General features: G+C 39.6%; 1 protein-coding gene and 1 long non-coding RNA gene across 7 annotated transcripts in view; one reads left to right on the top strand and one right to left on the bottom strand.

The window, feature by feature from the left end:
• Positions 1-1082: 1082 nt before the first annotated feature.
• Positions 1083-1617, bottom strand: LOC133554717 (uncharacterized). Its single transcript, XR_009807191.1, has 2 exons — positions 1453-1617; positions 1083-1373 (listed from the first exon to the last, which is right to left on the bottom strand). It is a non-coding gene; the product is annotated as an uncharacterized LOC133554717 (long non-coding RNA).
• A 28-nt stretch (positions 1618-1645) lies between these two features.
• The window catches only part of prdm16 (PR domain containing 16), a 583842-nt gene continuing 569702 nt past the window's right edge, over positions 1646-15785 (top strand). For 2 of the 6 annotated variants that reach the window (XM_061903780.1, XM_061903778.1), the window contains exon 1: positions 1647-1892. In XM_061903780.1, coding sequence (XP_061759764.1) covers positions 1856-1892 — 37 coding nt within the window. In that variant the 5' untranslated portion in view covers positions 1647-1855. Of the gene's footprint in view, positions 1893-15785 lie in introns of all 6 variants that reach the window. The other 4 variants (XM_061903782.1, XM_061903781.1, XM_061903779.1 and 1 more) reach the window with 3 other exon arrangements.

The raw sequence follows: 15785 nt of genomic DNA, 5'->3' as shown, positions 1-15785 counted from the left end.
AATAATACCTGAATGTTATTTTCTGGGTCATGCATTAAAATAATACTTATAATAATAATAATAATAATAATAATAATAATAATAACAATAATTATATATATATATATATATATATATATATACATATATATATATATATATATATATATATATATATATATATATATATATATATATATATATATATATATAGTGTATCAAATAAGTAAACACAATACTGTCACATTTTAATGTAAACAATACACACCTTCTATAAATGGGCCTTTTTTATATACATTATTTTGTGTCATGCCGGGTAAGTGCATAGTTGTTGGTTTTTTTTTGTTGTTTTGTTTTTTTGTTATGCGTAAAATAACGCACACGTCAAATTTGACATGGCAGAAAAAAATACAGTGTCAAAATTCCCAGTCAACAAAAAAAAACATGCAGCTAATATATGCTAATTGCTGCTGATTATTATTGATTAATGATCACCCTTCTTTTATTTCACTTCCACTCGTGCGGGGGGAAAAAAAACACCCCGTGGCAATTTCTGTCCAAAATGCTTGGGACATGTTTGATGAGCTTTGGGGCTGCGAATCAATGACCACATGCCGACACTTAATTGCTGCAAATTACAATATATTAAAATGTGCTTAGACAATGTGTTTTGTTGCTTAATATCCTATAATAATAATAATAATATTAATATAATTAAAATAATCAGACGAATATATTAATTAATGATAATTGTTTATGCGGTGGGTGTGTGTGCGTCTGCAGGCCTGATGTAAACAAAACGCGCATGTTGTGATTAGTGCGCGCCTTCCAGCCCGACTGCAGTCGCTCCATCATCACGGATCTGTAATAGGCTCCAACACAGAGCCGCCTTTATTTAGCCCCCCCCCCCAAAAAAAAAAAAAACCCAGACGGAAACCATTCCCATATGACCTGGAGGCTGCAGAGGGCCGGTGCGTGATGCAGGCTCCATGTGGCGCCCGGCCCACCGCACTCGGGTTAAACGTGCATTACGCTAATACAACATGTCACATTATTGAAAATTCATTAAAACCTAACAATGTCCATGCATTAAAATAAGTGCAATTATATCACATTTTAATGTACACAAATATGGAATTTTGGCTTGCACATGCACGGTGTTTTTTTTTTTCTTTCTTTTCCTTGCAGGTGCAAAGTGTTGCATGCACTTAATTTGTTTTTTTGCAGCAAAAAAAAAAAAAGAAGAAAAAAGCAAAATCTAGGGAAATTGATTGTTTTTGCGTGCACACACAGAAATAACCCATGAATTACATTTACGTGCACTTTTGGACAAGTGAGGAAGAATCAAATCAATAACAAACTTTTTCCCCTCCACCCCTTATTTGTCAAGCAATCTGCAGAAAAAAAAAAGGGAAAAAAAGGCGTTAATTTAATGGATAAATGCACATATGAGTGATAATGGTAAGTCCTTACCTCGGCTGCAGAGAAAGGCGCGCGAATGCAAGTGGGCGCTGGCATGCGCGCATGGAGCGGCGGTGCTGGGTGGGCTGGGAGCTGGGAGGAAGGCAGAAAAAGGGGGGGGGGGGGCGAAGGTGAGACCGCGAGGAGAGAGCAGCGTGAGGAGGAGGAGAGGAGGAGGGGAAGAGATAAGTGATCTAAAGGGGAGACGATAGGACAAGGGGGGAAGAGGGGAAAAAAAAAGTGATGATGATGAATACATTGGAAAGTTTTTTGGCCCCGGCGAGGGTGTCAGCTCGAATGGTCTGGTGCGCATGTGCGAAGGTGTCCGAACTGACAATGCTGGTGAGATGAAGATAGTGTTGTTGCTGCTTCTGGGCTCACCGAGGACGACAAGAGGAATCTACAAGGCGACAAGATGAGGTCCAAGGCGAGGGCGAGAAAACTGGCTAAAAGTAGGTCCTGCGTTTCACAGCGGGTTTTTTTTTTATTTTTTATTTGTTCGCCTCCTCTCTCCTTCCTTCTCCTTGCCCGGCTTCCTAAAAGTCGCACTGCTTCTTCTCCTTCTTCTCCCCCCCACCAAAAAAAAAAATGTATTTGTCATTTTGTCGTGAACGAGGAAGGGGGAAAACGTTTTTGGTTTGCACGGATAACTTTTGTACTGAACGCTCCTTTTGCGCCATGTTCGTGCGCGCTTTGCTTCCGTGCGTAAAAATAATAAAAAAGTTTCCCGATGAGAAAGCGACGCGAACCACACAAACCTATACTTTTTTTTCTTCTTTTTTTTTTTTAACTTCGCTACATTTAGAGGTTTTGTTATGAAATTACGGAGATGTACAGTAACTTTGTTTTGTTTTTTAACTTAGAAATAAAGTCTGGTGAAATCACGTTGCCTGCTCGCGTAATAGTGGGCGCTGAACCCCCCCCCCCCCCCCACACACACACACACACACATGAGTGCACACTTGCAGTTGCAGCATGCTTTGCTTCTTCAGACAGGCTTAAAAAAACTAATAAAAAAAAAAGAATACATATTTTTCATTTTTAATACTTGAAATGCATGAACGGAGATCCCCCTACATAAAAAAAAAATAAAAAAAAAACTGAGGGGGTGGGGGGGAGGATGTCCTCTCAAAAAGAGTGTCAATCAAATAAGTGTAAAAAAGCAGACGCAAATGTGCACTTTTGGTGCGTCACATTTGGAAATTGCGCGCTCTTTGGTGCTTGTTTGCTTGTATTTGTTATTGCTGATGATTGCTGTGTTTTTAATTTTGATATAACTATATATATATATTTCACGTTCAGTTAATTTCATCATTAAGAAGATGGTGACGAATGGCCTAATAACAGTTATGCTATTTTTTTTATTTGCTTCCCAATTTTATTAAAATCATTCCGTCCGAACTAACCATTAATTTGTACAACTTTGTCATATATTTTAGTATTATTTAGATGACTGGTATTATTAATATTATTTGCAAGATTTTATGATTGATGTGCAAAACCTCTTAAATTCAACCACAGCAATTATTCAATTTAAAGATATTTATTAAAATTGGCTTTCCTTTTTTTGGAGATATTTAACATGGGATGCATTTAAAATATTTTTTATTTGATATGAATTCAGCATTAACTGTTGCATTTGCAGTGGTAATTTACTACACTCCTAAAGTCATCATTTTTGCTGTAATTTTCTATACCAGAGGATGTTTATTTTTATTTTTTTAATAAGTTTCAAGCCCCCAAAAAAGAATGAAATGAAAGCAAAAAAAAACCAAAAAAAAGGGGGCGAAAGGGGGCTAATTGCTCTGCTTAGTACATAATTGCTTAAACGTGTCGAGCAGCCTGCTTCTTGCCAGCAGTTGCACTTGGTCCTGATCTCTAAACAGCCCAAGTTGATAGTCTGTTGATCCTGGTGCTAATGAACACAAATACCTGGCTTTGGAGCACTGAACCCAGATCAGTTGCACACATCACATTGAGGGCGGGTTGGACACAATGACAAAAATCCAAATCTTAATTGATGCAAACTTTTGAATGGGGACGTGGGAAGTAGTCAGCTGTGTGTGTGTGTGTGTGTGTGTGTGTGTGTGTGTGTGTTTGTGTGTGTGTGTGTGTGTGTGTGTGTGTGTGTATATATGTTATGTTGTCGCTGCAGTTCCCTATTTATTTTTTTTCCCCTCATTGAACGCACACTTTGCACATACACGCAAAATTAAAGGCCGCAATCCCTTGGCAACTGTGGCACATGTTGCGCGTGTGTGTGTGTGAGAGAGAGAGAGTGTGTGTGTGTGTGTGTGTGTGTTGAGATGAGGCTCACATTGTGCAGAGCCTTGCCTTCCTTTACGAAATGTTTTCTGGTGCCCTGTGCAGAATACAGATGACCTCCAGTCAAGAAGAGGAAACATTCGTAACCATTTTGTTTCAAATGCATTTAATATTCCTGTTGTTGTTGTTTTCTTGCATTTGCTGTTTATTATGATGATTTTTCTAATTTCACCTTTTAAATACAACCTAATTTTGGCCACATTTTTAAATATTTAAATTAGGTCCTCATGTAATTTATATGAATTAACTGTAAGTTTTTCCTTCCCCTGTTGTGGGATCTGAGCCGAGGATGTCGTTGTGGCTTGTGCAGCCCTTTGAGACACTCGTGATTTAGGGCTATATGAATTAACTTTGATTGATTGGACTTAGATATTTAGTTATATCATATTTATGGCAGTTGTGTTAATTGTTTTAATTGCAACATTTAAATTGACCCATTGACACTGCTGTGTGTGTGTATCTTGATTTTTTTGAATTTATTTTTTACCACACTTTCAGTAATTACCATGTAACAGATTTCCTCCATGTGAAGACCCAGCAAGGTGTTCAATGGCCACAATTTAACACACGTTATTGATTATCAATAACTGCTTTGTTGCTGCAGCTTGTCTGCACCTTTAATTAAGAAAAAAAAGAAAGAAAGTGTTTTCTCTGTGTTTACTGAATGTGCACAAAAATCTTGCTTTTAATGCACAAAAATCTTTACATGCTATACGACCAGATTGATCTTTAAGGGTAGACGTCATAAGGTTTCTTATAAGATGAGCCTGCAGTCATGAACTGCCTTTACAAGCACTCGATGATTGTTTTGACGGATGTAATAAGTCTCAACACTAAAACAACCTCTGTCCTCCGCTGCTGCGTGTGCACGCTCCCGTCTCTCACTGTTCGGCCAAATGTGCACACATTGTACAACGGAGCCAAATTTGGCCTGTTTTGTGTTCTTAATGTAACAACTTATTTTAATCAGCGTGTGGTTGTCTGCATCACAGTGTTGGATTTCACTGGCCTCGACTGCAAAATGAGAACGGAAAGCATGCTGTAGAGACACGGCCGCATGCCTGTTTGTTCTCTTTGTCAACATTGCGTAGTTCTGGTCATTGTGTTGCATGCCAACAGACACACACAGGCTCTCTTAATGTGCAAATCACGTTCTTATCATTTATTATCCTGCATTACCAAAACAGTCATGCCTTTAGGCCGGGGGTGTCAAACGTACGCCCTGCGGGATGAGTCTAAGTATAAAAATGAGGCGAAATTTTTGAGTGAAAGAAACCGCTGTTCTAAATGTGTCCACTAGACGTCAAAATAGCAATTATTTGTATCTTTGTAGATGATGCTACACATGTACAAAAAAATAAACTTTGACTGATTGATTGAAACTTTTATTAGTAGATTCCACAGTACAGTACATATTCCGTACAATTGACCACTAAATGGTATCAATCAATCAACCAATGATTATTTATATAGCCCTAAATGACTAGTGTCTCAAAGGGCTGCACAAACCACAACACAAACCACAACGACAGCCTCGGTAGAGCCCACATAAGGTCAAGGAAAACTCACACCCAGTGGGACGTCGGTGACAATGATGACTATGAGAAACCTTGGAGAGGACCCGAATACGTTTTTCAACTTGTTTAAGTCGGGGTCCACGTTAATCAATTCATGGTAACCACATGTTAATGCACACTACATAAATAACATAATTTAATATGATTTTGATATAATTTTTAAACTTGATAGATTGAAAATTAATACCAACGAGCTGACTAATGAACATTATCACATCATTTATTCAGAAAGTAAACAACGACAAATAAAGGTAGAATACTATTAACCGCAACATGTAAGTGTAAAAATAAACCCAACAACATCATGATTTGCAACAAGAAACTATTTTCTGCAAGTTAAACTATGATTTACAAGTATTGTAAAGCCATATAGAGCACATACTACTATGAATTGATTAACGTGGACCCCGACTTAAACGAGTTGAAAAACTTATTCGGGTGTTACCATTTAGTGGTCAATTGTACGGAATATGTACTGTACTGTGCAATGTACTAATAAAAGTTTCAATCAATCAAACCAATGATCTGTTCCAAACGAGTATTTTTCTTAAAATACATGATATTATCCAATACAGTAGCCTTCAAGTTATGTGTCTGGCCTCACGAAGGCCTATACCTGCAAATAAACAGTCTGTGTTCACTCAGAGATGGTCCACATGAACTCGGGGGTGTCCTGAAATTCAAACATAACATTGTGAAATCACATCCTGTAATTTTATTTTTATTTTTTTATTTTTTTATCTTGATGAATTGAAAATTAACACCAATGAGTTGACTGATGAACATTGTCACATGATTTATTCAGAAAGTATAAATAACGACAAATAAAGGTACAATACCATTAATTGCAACATGTTAATGTAAATACAATAAAAAAACAACAACATTATGATTTGTACATTTTCAGAATGTGCTTGTTGTATTTTTAAACAAAGAAAACCATCTGAGGTTGTCTTATTTTTAAATTATCGTGCTGTGATTTTACCAGTTCGGCCCACTTGGGTGTAGATTTTCCTCCATGTGGCTCCCCATCTAAAATAAGTTTGACAACCCTGCTTTAGGCTTATTGAAGTATGCCACATCAGGCCTTTTTGGGATGTAGATTCCGCACATGTAAAGTTGTGCCCATTGCGGGCTTCACACAGTCGACTTCCCAATTTTATATTTTCCAGGTCAGCTCTATAAAAATGCCTTCTCTGCATGCACAATCATGATATTATGATCCTTCCAATGATTTTGCCACTTTGTAACTTGTCAAAGGAGGACTTTTTTTTTTAATATATATTTCTTTATTCCTTTAAATTGAGTAAAGTTATACTGTCGCGCTTCCAGTAAGTCCAAAGTCAAGTCTGGTTCTGTAGCACATGGTCTTCATTTGACTCATAAAACGATACGCACACAGATGAATGTCTTTATGTAACTATAACTTCAGATTGAAAGAGCAGACTTTTAAAGTCTCATTTCTTTTTGAGTGTCTGAAGGTCTCCTTTAAACTTGGTTTGAATTAGAGAAAAGTAAATACTGTATAGGATGACTCACCTGACTATCTTCATTCATTAGAATAGGTTATGTTTTTTGTCACTTTTACGACTCTCTTACTCACACAGTTAACATTGTTTCTCTCCATGCAGGAAAATACTTCCATAGTGATTCAGTCCCTCTTGTCTTAATGGTGCTGCTGCCCAGTACAGGTCTCTAAACTGGTCACACGTACCATTAAATATTAAAAAAAAAACAGAATTCAAGACATTACAGTCATGTCTGAACAAGAAGCAGGGCCAAAAACAGATCCAAAAACAAAGTATCAATAATTATGCCTTAAAGCAGGGGTTTCAGACATGAGGCCCCCACGTTATTTTGCGGCCCCCACCTTAATATGAAAGTTTTATATGAATGCCGCATGACAGCGTTGTGTTTGGAGTAGAAGGAATCTACCAATCATGGTGTGGTATGTGGCTCCTGAGGGCCAAACTTTGACATGACTTGCGTGATACAAGCAGAGAACAGTTTTGCCGCTTTTCCACTAGACCCGCACAGGCTCTTCCCTCCTTCCTCCCTCCCTCGCTCACCCGCCTGCTCTTTCTCTCTCTCTCTGTCTGTCTCTCTCTCAAGCTCTCTCTGTCACTGTGTGTCTCCGCTGCAAACAGTCCGGGCCGGGGAGACGAGCGGTCCAGTAGCTTCCGAGGCACTCCGCCGAAGGACCGAGCGACAATACAAAACCGTGACGCACTGGACCTGAGCACTGATAGCCCGACAGAGAGTCGCTCTGCGATTCGGACGTGTAAAACGTTAGTCATGATGTTGGCCCGTTCGGGGCTAATTGTGCTACCGTAAGTGTAAACTCCACCTCCTCCAGTTGGCTCCAGACAAAGAGACGATTTTTGTTATTTGGCTCCAACATGGCTCTTTCAACATTCTGAGTTGCCTACCCCTGCGTTAGTGGAATAGCGGCAAATGAGTGTAAAACGACAGAAATGTTGCCATGGAGACGAGGGTTTTCTTAAGTGCCTGGCTGCAGTCACACTGCGACACCTGTCCGTCAGTAATAACAGTCCCCGTTATTTTTAAAAAATTATTGTTTAATTTGCATTGCCTCACATTACTTAATTCATGTTTTGTTCATTTATATTTTGATTGTATTTTGTGTTGAAAATAAAAAGACATTTATTTTTTGTATCTTTTTATCTTTTCTTGCGGCTAAGCCTCACCCCGACTCTGCATCCAGTGGCCCCCAGGTAAATTGAGTTTGAGACCCTTGCCTTAAAGGGAATCTATGTGACTTTTAACTTGAATTTAAAACACTTCCTTGAGTTTTGCATAATAAGTATTGGATATGCTTTGGTGTAAATTTTTGCATACATTTTGTTCCCCTATCACATTTACAACCCGCAAGTCGTGGGTTTATGGCGGCGTTACCCAAATTACAAAATGAAATCACGCCCCGCTCTCTCTAAAAGTATCAAAATATATCTTTTGAAAATGTCCAAAAACATTTTCGCTATTTTTCCCCAGACAGGGTCGAAAATAAACTTTATAAAGCTTATATAGATTCACCCGGTCACAACATAATGTATACCTGCACACGCTCTAATCGATACATCTATGTTACTGCACGTCTGTGTTATTATACGGATGCCAAGATTGGATAAAAACAAGACTTTATTATACCTCATACATAGCTACTTCCCCTCTGACTGCCAAGCAAGCATGTCCACCTCAGTGTGATGTTACAACGTCGCGTTTCCCACTTTTCCTTGTCTCTCCTTCTCACAGAGACTTAAACCAAGCGCACCTTCTTACATATGTCACGTGTGCAACGTCACACGCTTCCGCAGAGCTGACAGGTAGTGGCATGGTAACGTTAGCTGTGATGCTAACGGTGAGGTGCTAGTTGTAATACGAGAGAAAGAAGGTGCGGATCGGGTAACAAATGAAGAAAGAGTTACTTACCAAGAAAAACAGCACGGGATCCATCGTCCGGCGGTGGTTTTCTTCAAGCGGGAATATGGTCAACATTTATGCAGCAAAAGCATTGCTACAAAAAGTAGCGGCACTGCTAATGTAGCATTATTGAAAAGTCACCCGCTACAGAAGGAAGAGTGCTTGAAACTCTGCATCAACATCTTTGGCCTCACCAACAAAATGCCCAAGCAACCATTTCCAGATCAACACCGTGTGGAAAAAAAAAAAAGTCAACAACTGAAGGAGAAAACGTCCGCAGGAACCTATTATGCGGCTCATTTTTATTCAACAGTTATTGAAATATCTTGTGTGACATCATGCACAAAAGTGCACTTTATTTGTTTTAAACTATTGTAATGGTGTTCTGTACAAAATGTACAATTAAGTGTTGTTTTAATATGTCATCTTGGTGACATCATTCACAAAAGTGCACTAATAGCTTCTTTTAAAATGTTTCTGACAATCTTGCACTTAATGTTTTTGAAATTACATGAATGTTTGTGCCACTGCTTAATAACTGTTTAATAAATACCGTTTTGGTAAATTGACTTAGTTATGATTTACCTCTCTGCATAAAAGTTTAAAATGAGCATATATTAATGCAGTATGAACAATAATTTTTTAATGTCGACACATCGAATCATCATACTGCTGTGATTATATGCATCAAGTGTTCATTCAAGGCTAAGGCAAAATATCGAGATATATATCGTGTATCGTGACATGGCCTAAAAATATTAATAAAAGGCCATACCGACCAGCCCTAATCTGTTATATTTATATTTTCTATGTTCCTTAATGTGCATTGTGTTATGTCACAAAGTTATACCAAATATGACAAATGGAAAATTCCTATGAGGAGATTTATTTTACATCGATAAACAAGCTTATTGCTGTGTCTAGTCCAGGGGTCGGGAACCTTTTTGGCTGAGAGAGCCATGAAAGCCAAATATTGTAAAAAATGTATTTCTTTGAGAGCCATATAATATTTTTCAACACTGAATACAACTAAATGCGTGCATTTTTAAGTACATTTGTAAGAAAGACCAACATTTTCAGAGTATAATAAGTCCCTTATTCTTTTTAATGACATTGTTATTCGGAAGCTAACCAATAATATATAAAATACTTTTTACCATTAATGCGACTTTTTGAACAGGTGTAGTAGAAAACGGATGGATTGATTGAAATGCATGAGAATGTTTTATATTTTGAACGTTATTTTTAACACTGTGATTACCAGCGGATCTATTCATTACTTATCGTGTTAAGCAATGTCAGCTAAAATGTATCTGAGAGCCAGATGCAGTCATCAAAACAGCCACATCTGGCTCTAGACCCATAGGTTCCCTACCCCTGGTCTAGTTGGACAGGCAAAAGTTAAGTCAGAGAAAATGCATCCATTCATCCATCCATTTTCTACTGCTTGTCCCTTTTGGGGTCGCTGGAGCCTATCTTAGCTGCATTCGGGCGAAAGGCGGAGTGCACCCTGGACAAGTCGCTACCTCATCGCGGAGCCGGAGAAAATGCAGTCTTTTATAAATTATCAAATTTTTCTCTACAATTGCGTCACGGTACCGGTCCTCGGACCGGTGGTTGGGGACTGCAGTTCTAAGGGACTCTTCCTTCCAAAGCGTTCTTTTTAACGACTTGAGGCAACGATAGGTTTTAGCATCAATCAATCACAATTGGCGACATGACTTGTTGCCTGCTAAAGTGTGAGTCCGTGGATCTAAAACCAGGAAGTCTCTCCGGAGAGTGGTGAGGACGGCAGAAAAGATTATCAGGACTCCTCTTCCTCCTATCCAGGAGATCGCAAAAAGCCGCTGCCTGACCAAGGCTCAGAAAATCTGCAAAGAGTCCTCCCACCCTTACCAAGGACTGTTTTCACTGCTGGACTCTAGGAAGAGGTTCCGCAGCCGCCGAAGCAGAACCTCCAGGTTCTGTAACAGCTTCTTCCTTCAGGCCGTAAGACTCTTGAACGCATCAAAGCTATCCCCTCAATTCCCCCAAAATGGATTAACTCGCTGGAATAAAAAAGACAGTATAACATACATCCATAAACCTGGGCTTCACGGTGGCAGAAGGGTTAGTGCGTCTGCATCACAATACAAAGTTCCTGCAGTCCCGGGTTCAAATCCAGACTCGGGATCTTTCTGTGTGGAGTTTGCATGTTCTCCCCGTGAATGCGTGGGTTCCCTCCGAGTACTCCGGCTTCCTCCCGCTTCCAAAGACATGCACCTGGGGATAGGTTGATTGGCAACACTAAATTGGCCCTAGTGTTTGAATGTGAGTGTGAATGTTTTCTGTCTATCTGTGTTGGCCTTGCGATGAGATGGCGACTTGTCCAGGGTGTACCCCGCCTTCCGCCCGATTGTAGCTGAGATAGGCGCCAGCACCCCCTGCGACTCCAAAAGGGAATAAGCGGTAGAAATGGATGGATGGATCCATAAACCTGGATGCATAAGCAACAGTGCAATATATTTATCTGCACAGTAATCTATTTATTTATATCTGCACCTTATTGATTTTTTATCCTGCACTACCATGAGCTAATGCAATGACATTTTGTTCTTATTTGTACTGCAAAATTGAAATTTGAATGACAATAAAAAGGAAGTCTAAGTCTAAGTCTAAACTTAGGTCTGTGTTGCACAGTTGTTGGAGGTCTTGCCATTGATGGGTGGGCACTTCATCCTGCACAGACTCCCCTCTCAGTTGCATATTCAGTGAACATACAACAAATACCATGAAGCATTAAGCTCTTGCACATGGCTCCAAATCCCATTCATTCCACCGATACGCTGACCTCCCATTATCCTGTTGGCAAATATTCCTCTTTCCTGCCTTTGCTCCATGACCTCATCCGCCGTGTTTGTGAAAACATCATTTGGCAGTTTCAGATATACTCCTAATGTTTTCTTTTGTAGTAGCCCTCCCCCTTTTACCCGTGTACCCTTAAGCCAACAAAGGGGGTCTGTTTTTTGTTTAAAAATAACTAAAGCCGTTTTTTTTTTTCGTTTTTTTTCCCAAAAAAATAGGATGCGATTGAATTCGCGGCTGAAGAAGAAGACTCTTCGGGCTAAGGATGCATGTTGTTTCTGAGCAAAATACCTCATCTTCACTCTCAAGGCGTGCTGATTAACGGCAAATTGTTATCTCCCTCAGGCGCTCTCTCTCCTGGTTCTGTGTCTGCCGTGAGTTTTTGCACCACCCACTGTTAAGCGGTGCATGCTGTTTGCCAGACGAGGGTTGAATGTGTGGAGTCCTAATGAGCTTGTTGTAGCAGCCCTCATGATTCCCTCCACATCGTGGTATCCCGGGGATTGCTCAGCATTGTGACTAGTCTTATCTGGGTCTAATCCCGATTTGTTTGGTATTAGCCAGGTCACTTTCCCCCTCTTTCGCCTATTTTTTTTTCCTTCCTTGTATTTCTTCATTTGTCCTGACTCGGCTCTTTTCATTTGATCCTCAAACTTCTGTCACCGTGTGTTGTTACCATCAATTGATTAACGTGGACCCCGACTTAAACAAGTTGAAAAACGTATTCGGGTGTTACCATTTAGTGGTCAATTGTACAGAATATGTGCTGTACTGTGCAATCTACTAATAAAAGTTTAAATCAATCAATCAAAAGCTTCTTTACTTCTCCAAAATGTCCGTATACGTTGACTTTTTCTCTTCTTTCAAAGGCCTACTGAAATGAGATGTTCTTATTTAAACGGGGATAGCAGGTCCATTCTTTGTGTCATACTTGATCATTTTGCGATATTGCCATATTTTTGCTGAAAGGATTTAGTAGAGAACATCCACCATAAAGTGTGCAACTTTCGGTGCTAAGACAAAAGCCCTGCCTCTACTGGAAGTCGGAAACGATGACGTCACATGTTGATGGCTCCTCACATATTCACATTGTTTTTAATGGGAGCCTCCAACAAAAAGTGCTATTCGGACCGAGAAAACAACAATTTCCCCATTACTTTGAGCGAGGATGAAATATTCGTGTTTGAGGATATTGATAGAGACGAACCAGAAAAAAAAAAAAAAAGTTACAAAAAAAAAAACGCGATTGGGACGGATTCCGATGTTTTTTAGACACATTTAATAGGATAATTCTGGGAAATCCCTTATCTTTTTATTGTGTTGCTAGTGTTTTAGTGAGTTAAACAGTACCTGATAGTCGGAAGGGTGTCTCCATGGGTGTCTTGACACGCAGTGTCTCAGGGGAGTCGACGGCAGCTGCGTGGATGACACAAGCTCAGTTTTTGTACGGTAAGAAGTGACTTTTTACCACAATTTTCTCACCGAAACCTGCTGGATGACATTCCGTCTTGATTCATGTTCGCTTGACCGTGCTCTGATCCATAGTAACGTTTCACATCCAGGAATTTAAAAAAAGGAATCACCGTGTGTTTGTATGGCTAAAGGCTAAAGCTTCCCAACTCCATCTTTCTACTGTGACTTCTCCAATATTAATTGAACAAATTGCAAAAGATCCAGCAACACAGATCTCCAAAATACTGTGTAATTATGCCGTTAAAGCAGACGACTTTTACCTGTGTGTGTGCGTAGCGCTCACACTTCCTAAAACCCTGTGACGTCACGCGTACACGTCATCATTACACAACGTTTCCAGGACAAAACTCCCGGGAAATTTACAATTGTAATTTAATAAACCAAAAAGGCGTATTGGCATGGGTTGCAATGTTAATATTTCATCATTGATATATAAACTATCAGACTGCATGGTGGGTAGTAGTGGGTTTCAGTAGGCCTTTGAAGGGGAACATTATCACAATTTCAAAAGGGTTAAAAACAATAAAAATCAGGTCCTAGTGGCTTGTTTTATTTTTCGAAGTTTTTTTTTTTAATTTTACACCTCCTGGAATATCCCTAAAAAAGCTTTAAAGTTCTTGATTTTTGCTATTTGCAATGATACTGTCCATTTCCCTGTGATGTCATACAGGGCTGCCAATACAAACAAGATGACGGTTACCACAGCAAGATATAGCGACATTAGCTTGGATTCAGACTCGGATTTCAGCGGCTTAAGCGATTCAACAGATTACGCATGTATTGAAACAGATGGTCGGAGTATGGTGGCAGATAGCGAAAATGAAATTGAAGAAGAAATTGAAGCTATTGAGCGGTATCTATTGATGCTATTCAGCCATAGCATGGATGTACCTAATGAAGTGGCCCATAGAATGGCTGCCTTATTAGCATCGCCGGTAAAATGTGCGGACCAAACGATCAGGACTTTCGCATCTTGTGACACTGGAGCAACTTAAATCCGTCGATTGGTAAGTGTTTGTTTCGCATTAAATGTTGGTATTTTGTTTCAAATGTACATACAGTTAGCGTATATAGCATGTTAGCATCGATTAGCTGGCAGTCATGGCGTGACCAAATATGTCCGATTAGCACATCAGTCAACAACATCAACAAAACTCACCTTTGTGATTTCGTTGACCTAATCGTTGGGAATGCATCTGCAGGTTATCCATACATCTCTGTGCTATGTCTGTCTTAGCATCGCCGGTGAAATGTGCAGACACTCTGGCAAATTCAATTGGGGTCTGGCTGCAGATGTCTTACCAGTGGTGCAACTTGAATCCCTCCCTGTTAGTGTTGTTACACCCTCCGACAACACACCGACGAGGCATGTCTCCAAGGTTCCAAAAAATAGTCGAAAAAACGGAAAATAACAGAGCTGAGACCCGGTGTTTGTAATGTTTTGAAAATGAAAATGGCGGGTGTATTACCTCGGAGACGTCACGTTCTGACGTCATCGCTAAAAGACTGATAGACAGAAAGGCGTTTAATTTGCCAAAATTCACCCATTTAGAGTTCGGAAATCGGTTAAAAAAATACATGGTCTTTTTTCTGCAACATCAAGGTATATATTGACGCTTGCATAGGTTTGGTGATAATGTTCCCCTTTAACTAGCTCAAGCAATTTTGTGCAAGCTTTGTGTTGGTTGCCGTTAAATGAATCAAGAAACCGCACATTCAGGACCAACGCCCCCCGTGACCCCAAAAGGGAATAAGCGGTAGAAAATGGATGGATGGATGGATGGATAGTACTTTAATAACTTTAATTTATTAAATTTAAAGTTAAAGTACCAATGATAGTCACACACACACTCGGTGTGATGAAATTTGTCCTCTGCATTTGACCCATGGAGCAGTGAGTAGCAGCGTTGGCCGCGCCCGGGAATAATTTTTGGTGATTTAACCCCCAATTCCAACCTTTGATGCTGAGTGCCAAGCAGGGAGGTAACGGGTCCCATTTTCATTATCGTTGGTATGACTCAGGGTTGACACTAGGCCACTGAGGTTGTTTATCAACAGTTCAATCTAGAAATGACAGAAATAAAGACGCATGCTGCATTTAAACTCCACATTCTCCACTTGGCTGCAACATCTCGTTTTCGTAATTCCCCCAGTCTCTTCCTAGATACTATTTGTCTACTTACTGTGTTTAACACCACAGGTGCGGAACAATGATCAATTCTTCAATGCGTCACGATTGGAACGTGGTCTTTTCTGAATCGATACACAAACGTTCCAATATAGATTATTTATGTCTGTTATAATACAGACGGTTCTAAAGTGCATATCGTGCGCAGACACACACGGAGAGGACACGCTCGGCTAACCGCGGCGCTTAGATAGTTGGAATGTGAAGTCGGGAAACAAGAAAAAGCTTTATACATTATACCTGAAGTCTTAGAACCTTCTTGCAACAGAGAGTAACCAGCTATAAAAAATAAATTAACCAGGAGATTAATAAGTCGGAAGAAAAAATAGTAAAACGACTATTTCAGCCATTGATTTGAATGGGTAGATAGACAAAACTCCTCTTTGAGCTTCAAGTTTTTAGCGTTTTTAGCGGGGGCAAAGTTTCTGGGCATACGTCAGGAAAAAAACACGGAGGCTATACATGTATCATCCCTACAAGCCTGTTTTGCAGGTTTT

Source organism: Nerophis ophidion, linkage group LG06 (assembly GCF_033978795.1).
Source record: "Nerophis ophidion isolate RoL-2023_Sa linkage group LG06, RoL_Noph_v1.0, whole genome shotgun sequence".
NCBI lineage: Eukaryota > Metazoa > Chordata > Actinopteri > Syngnathiformes > Syngnathidae > Nerophis > Nerophis ophidion.
The sequence above is the reverse complement of the archived record's forward strand: the minus strand, read 5'-3'. Positions and strand labels throughout refer to the sequence as shown.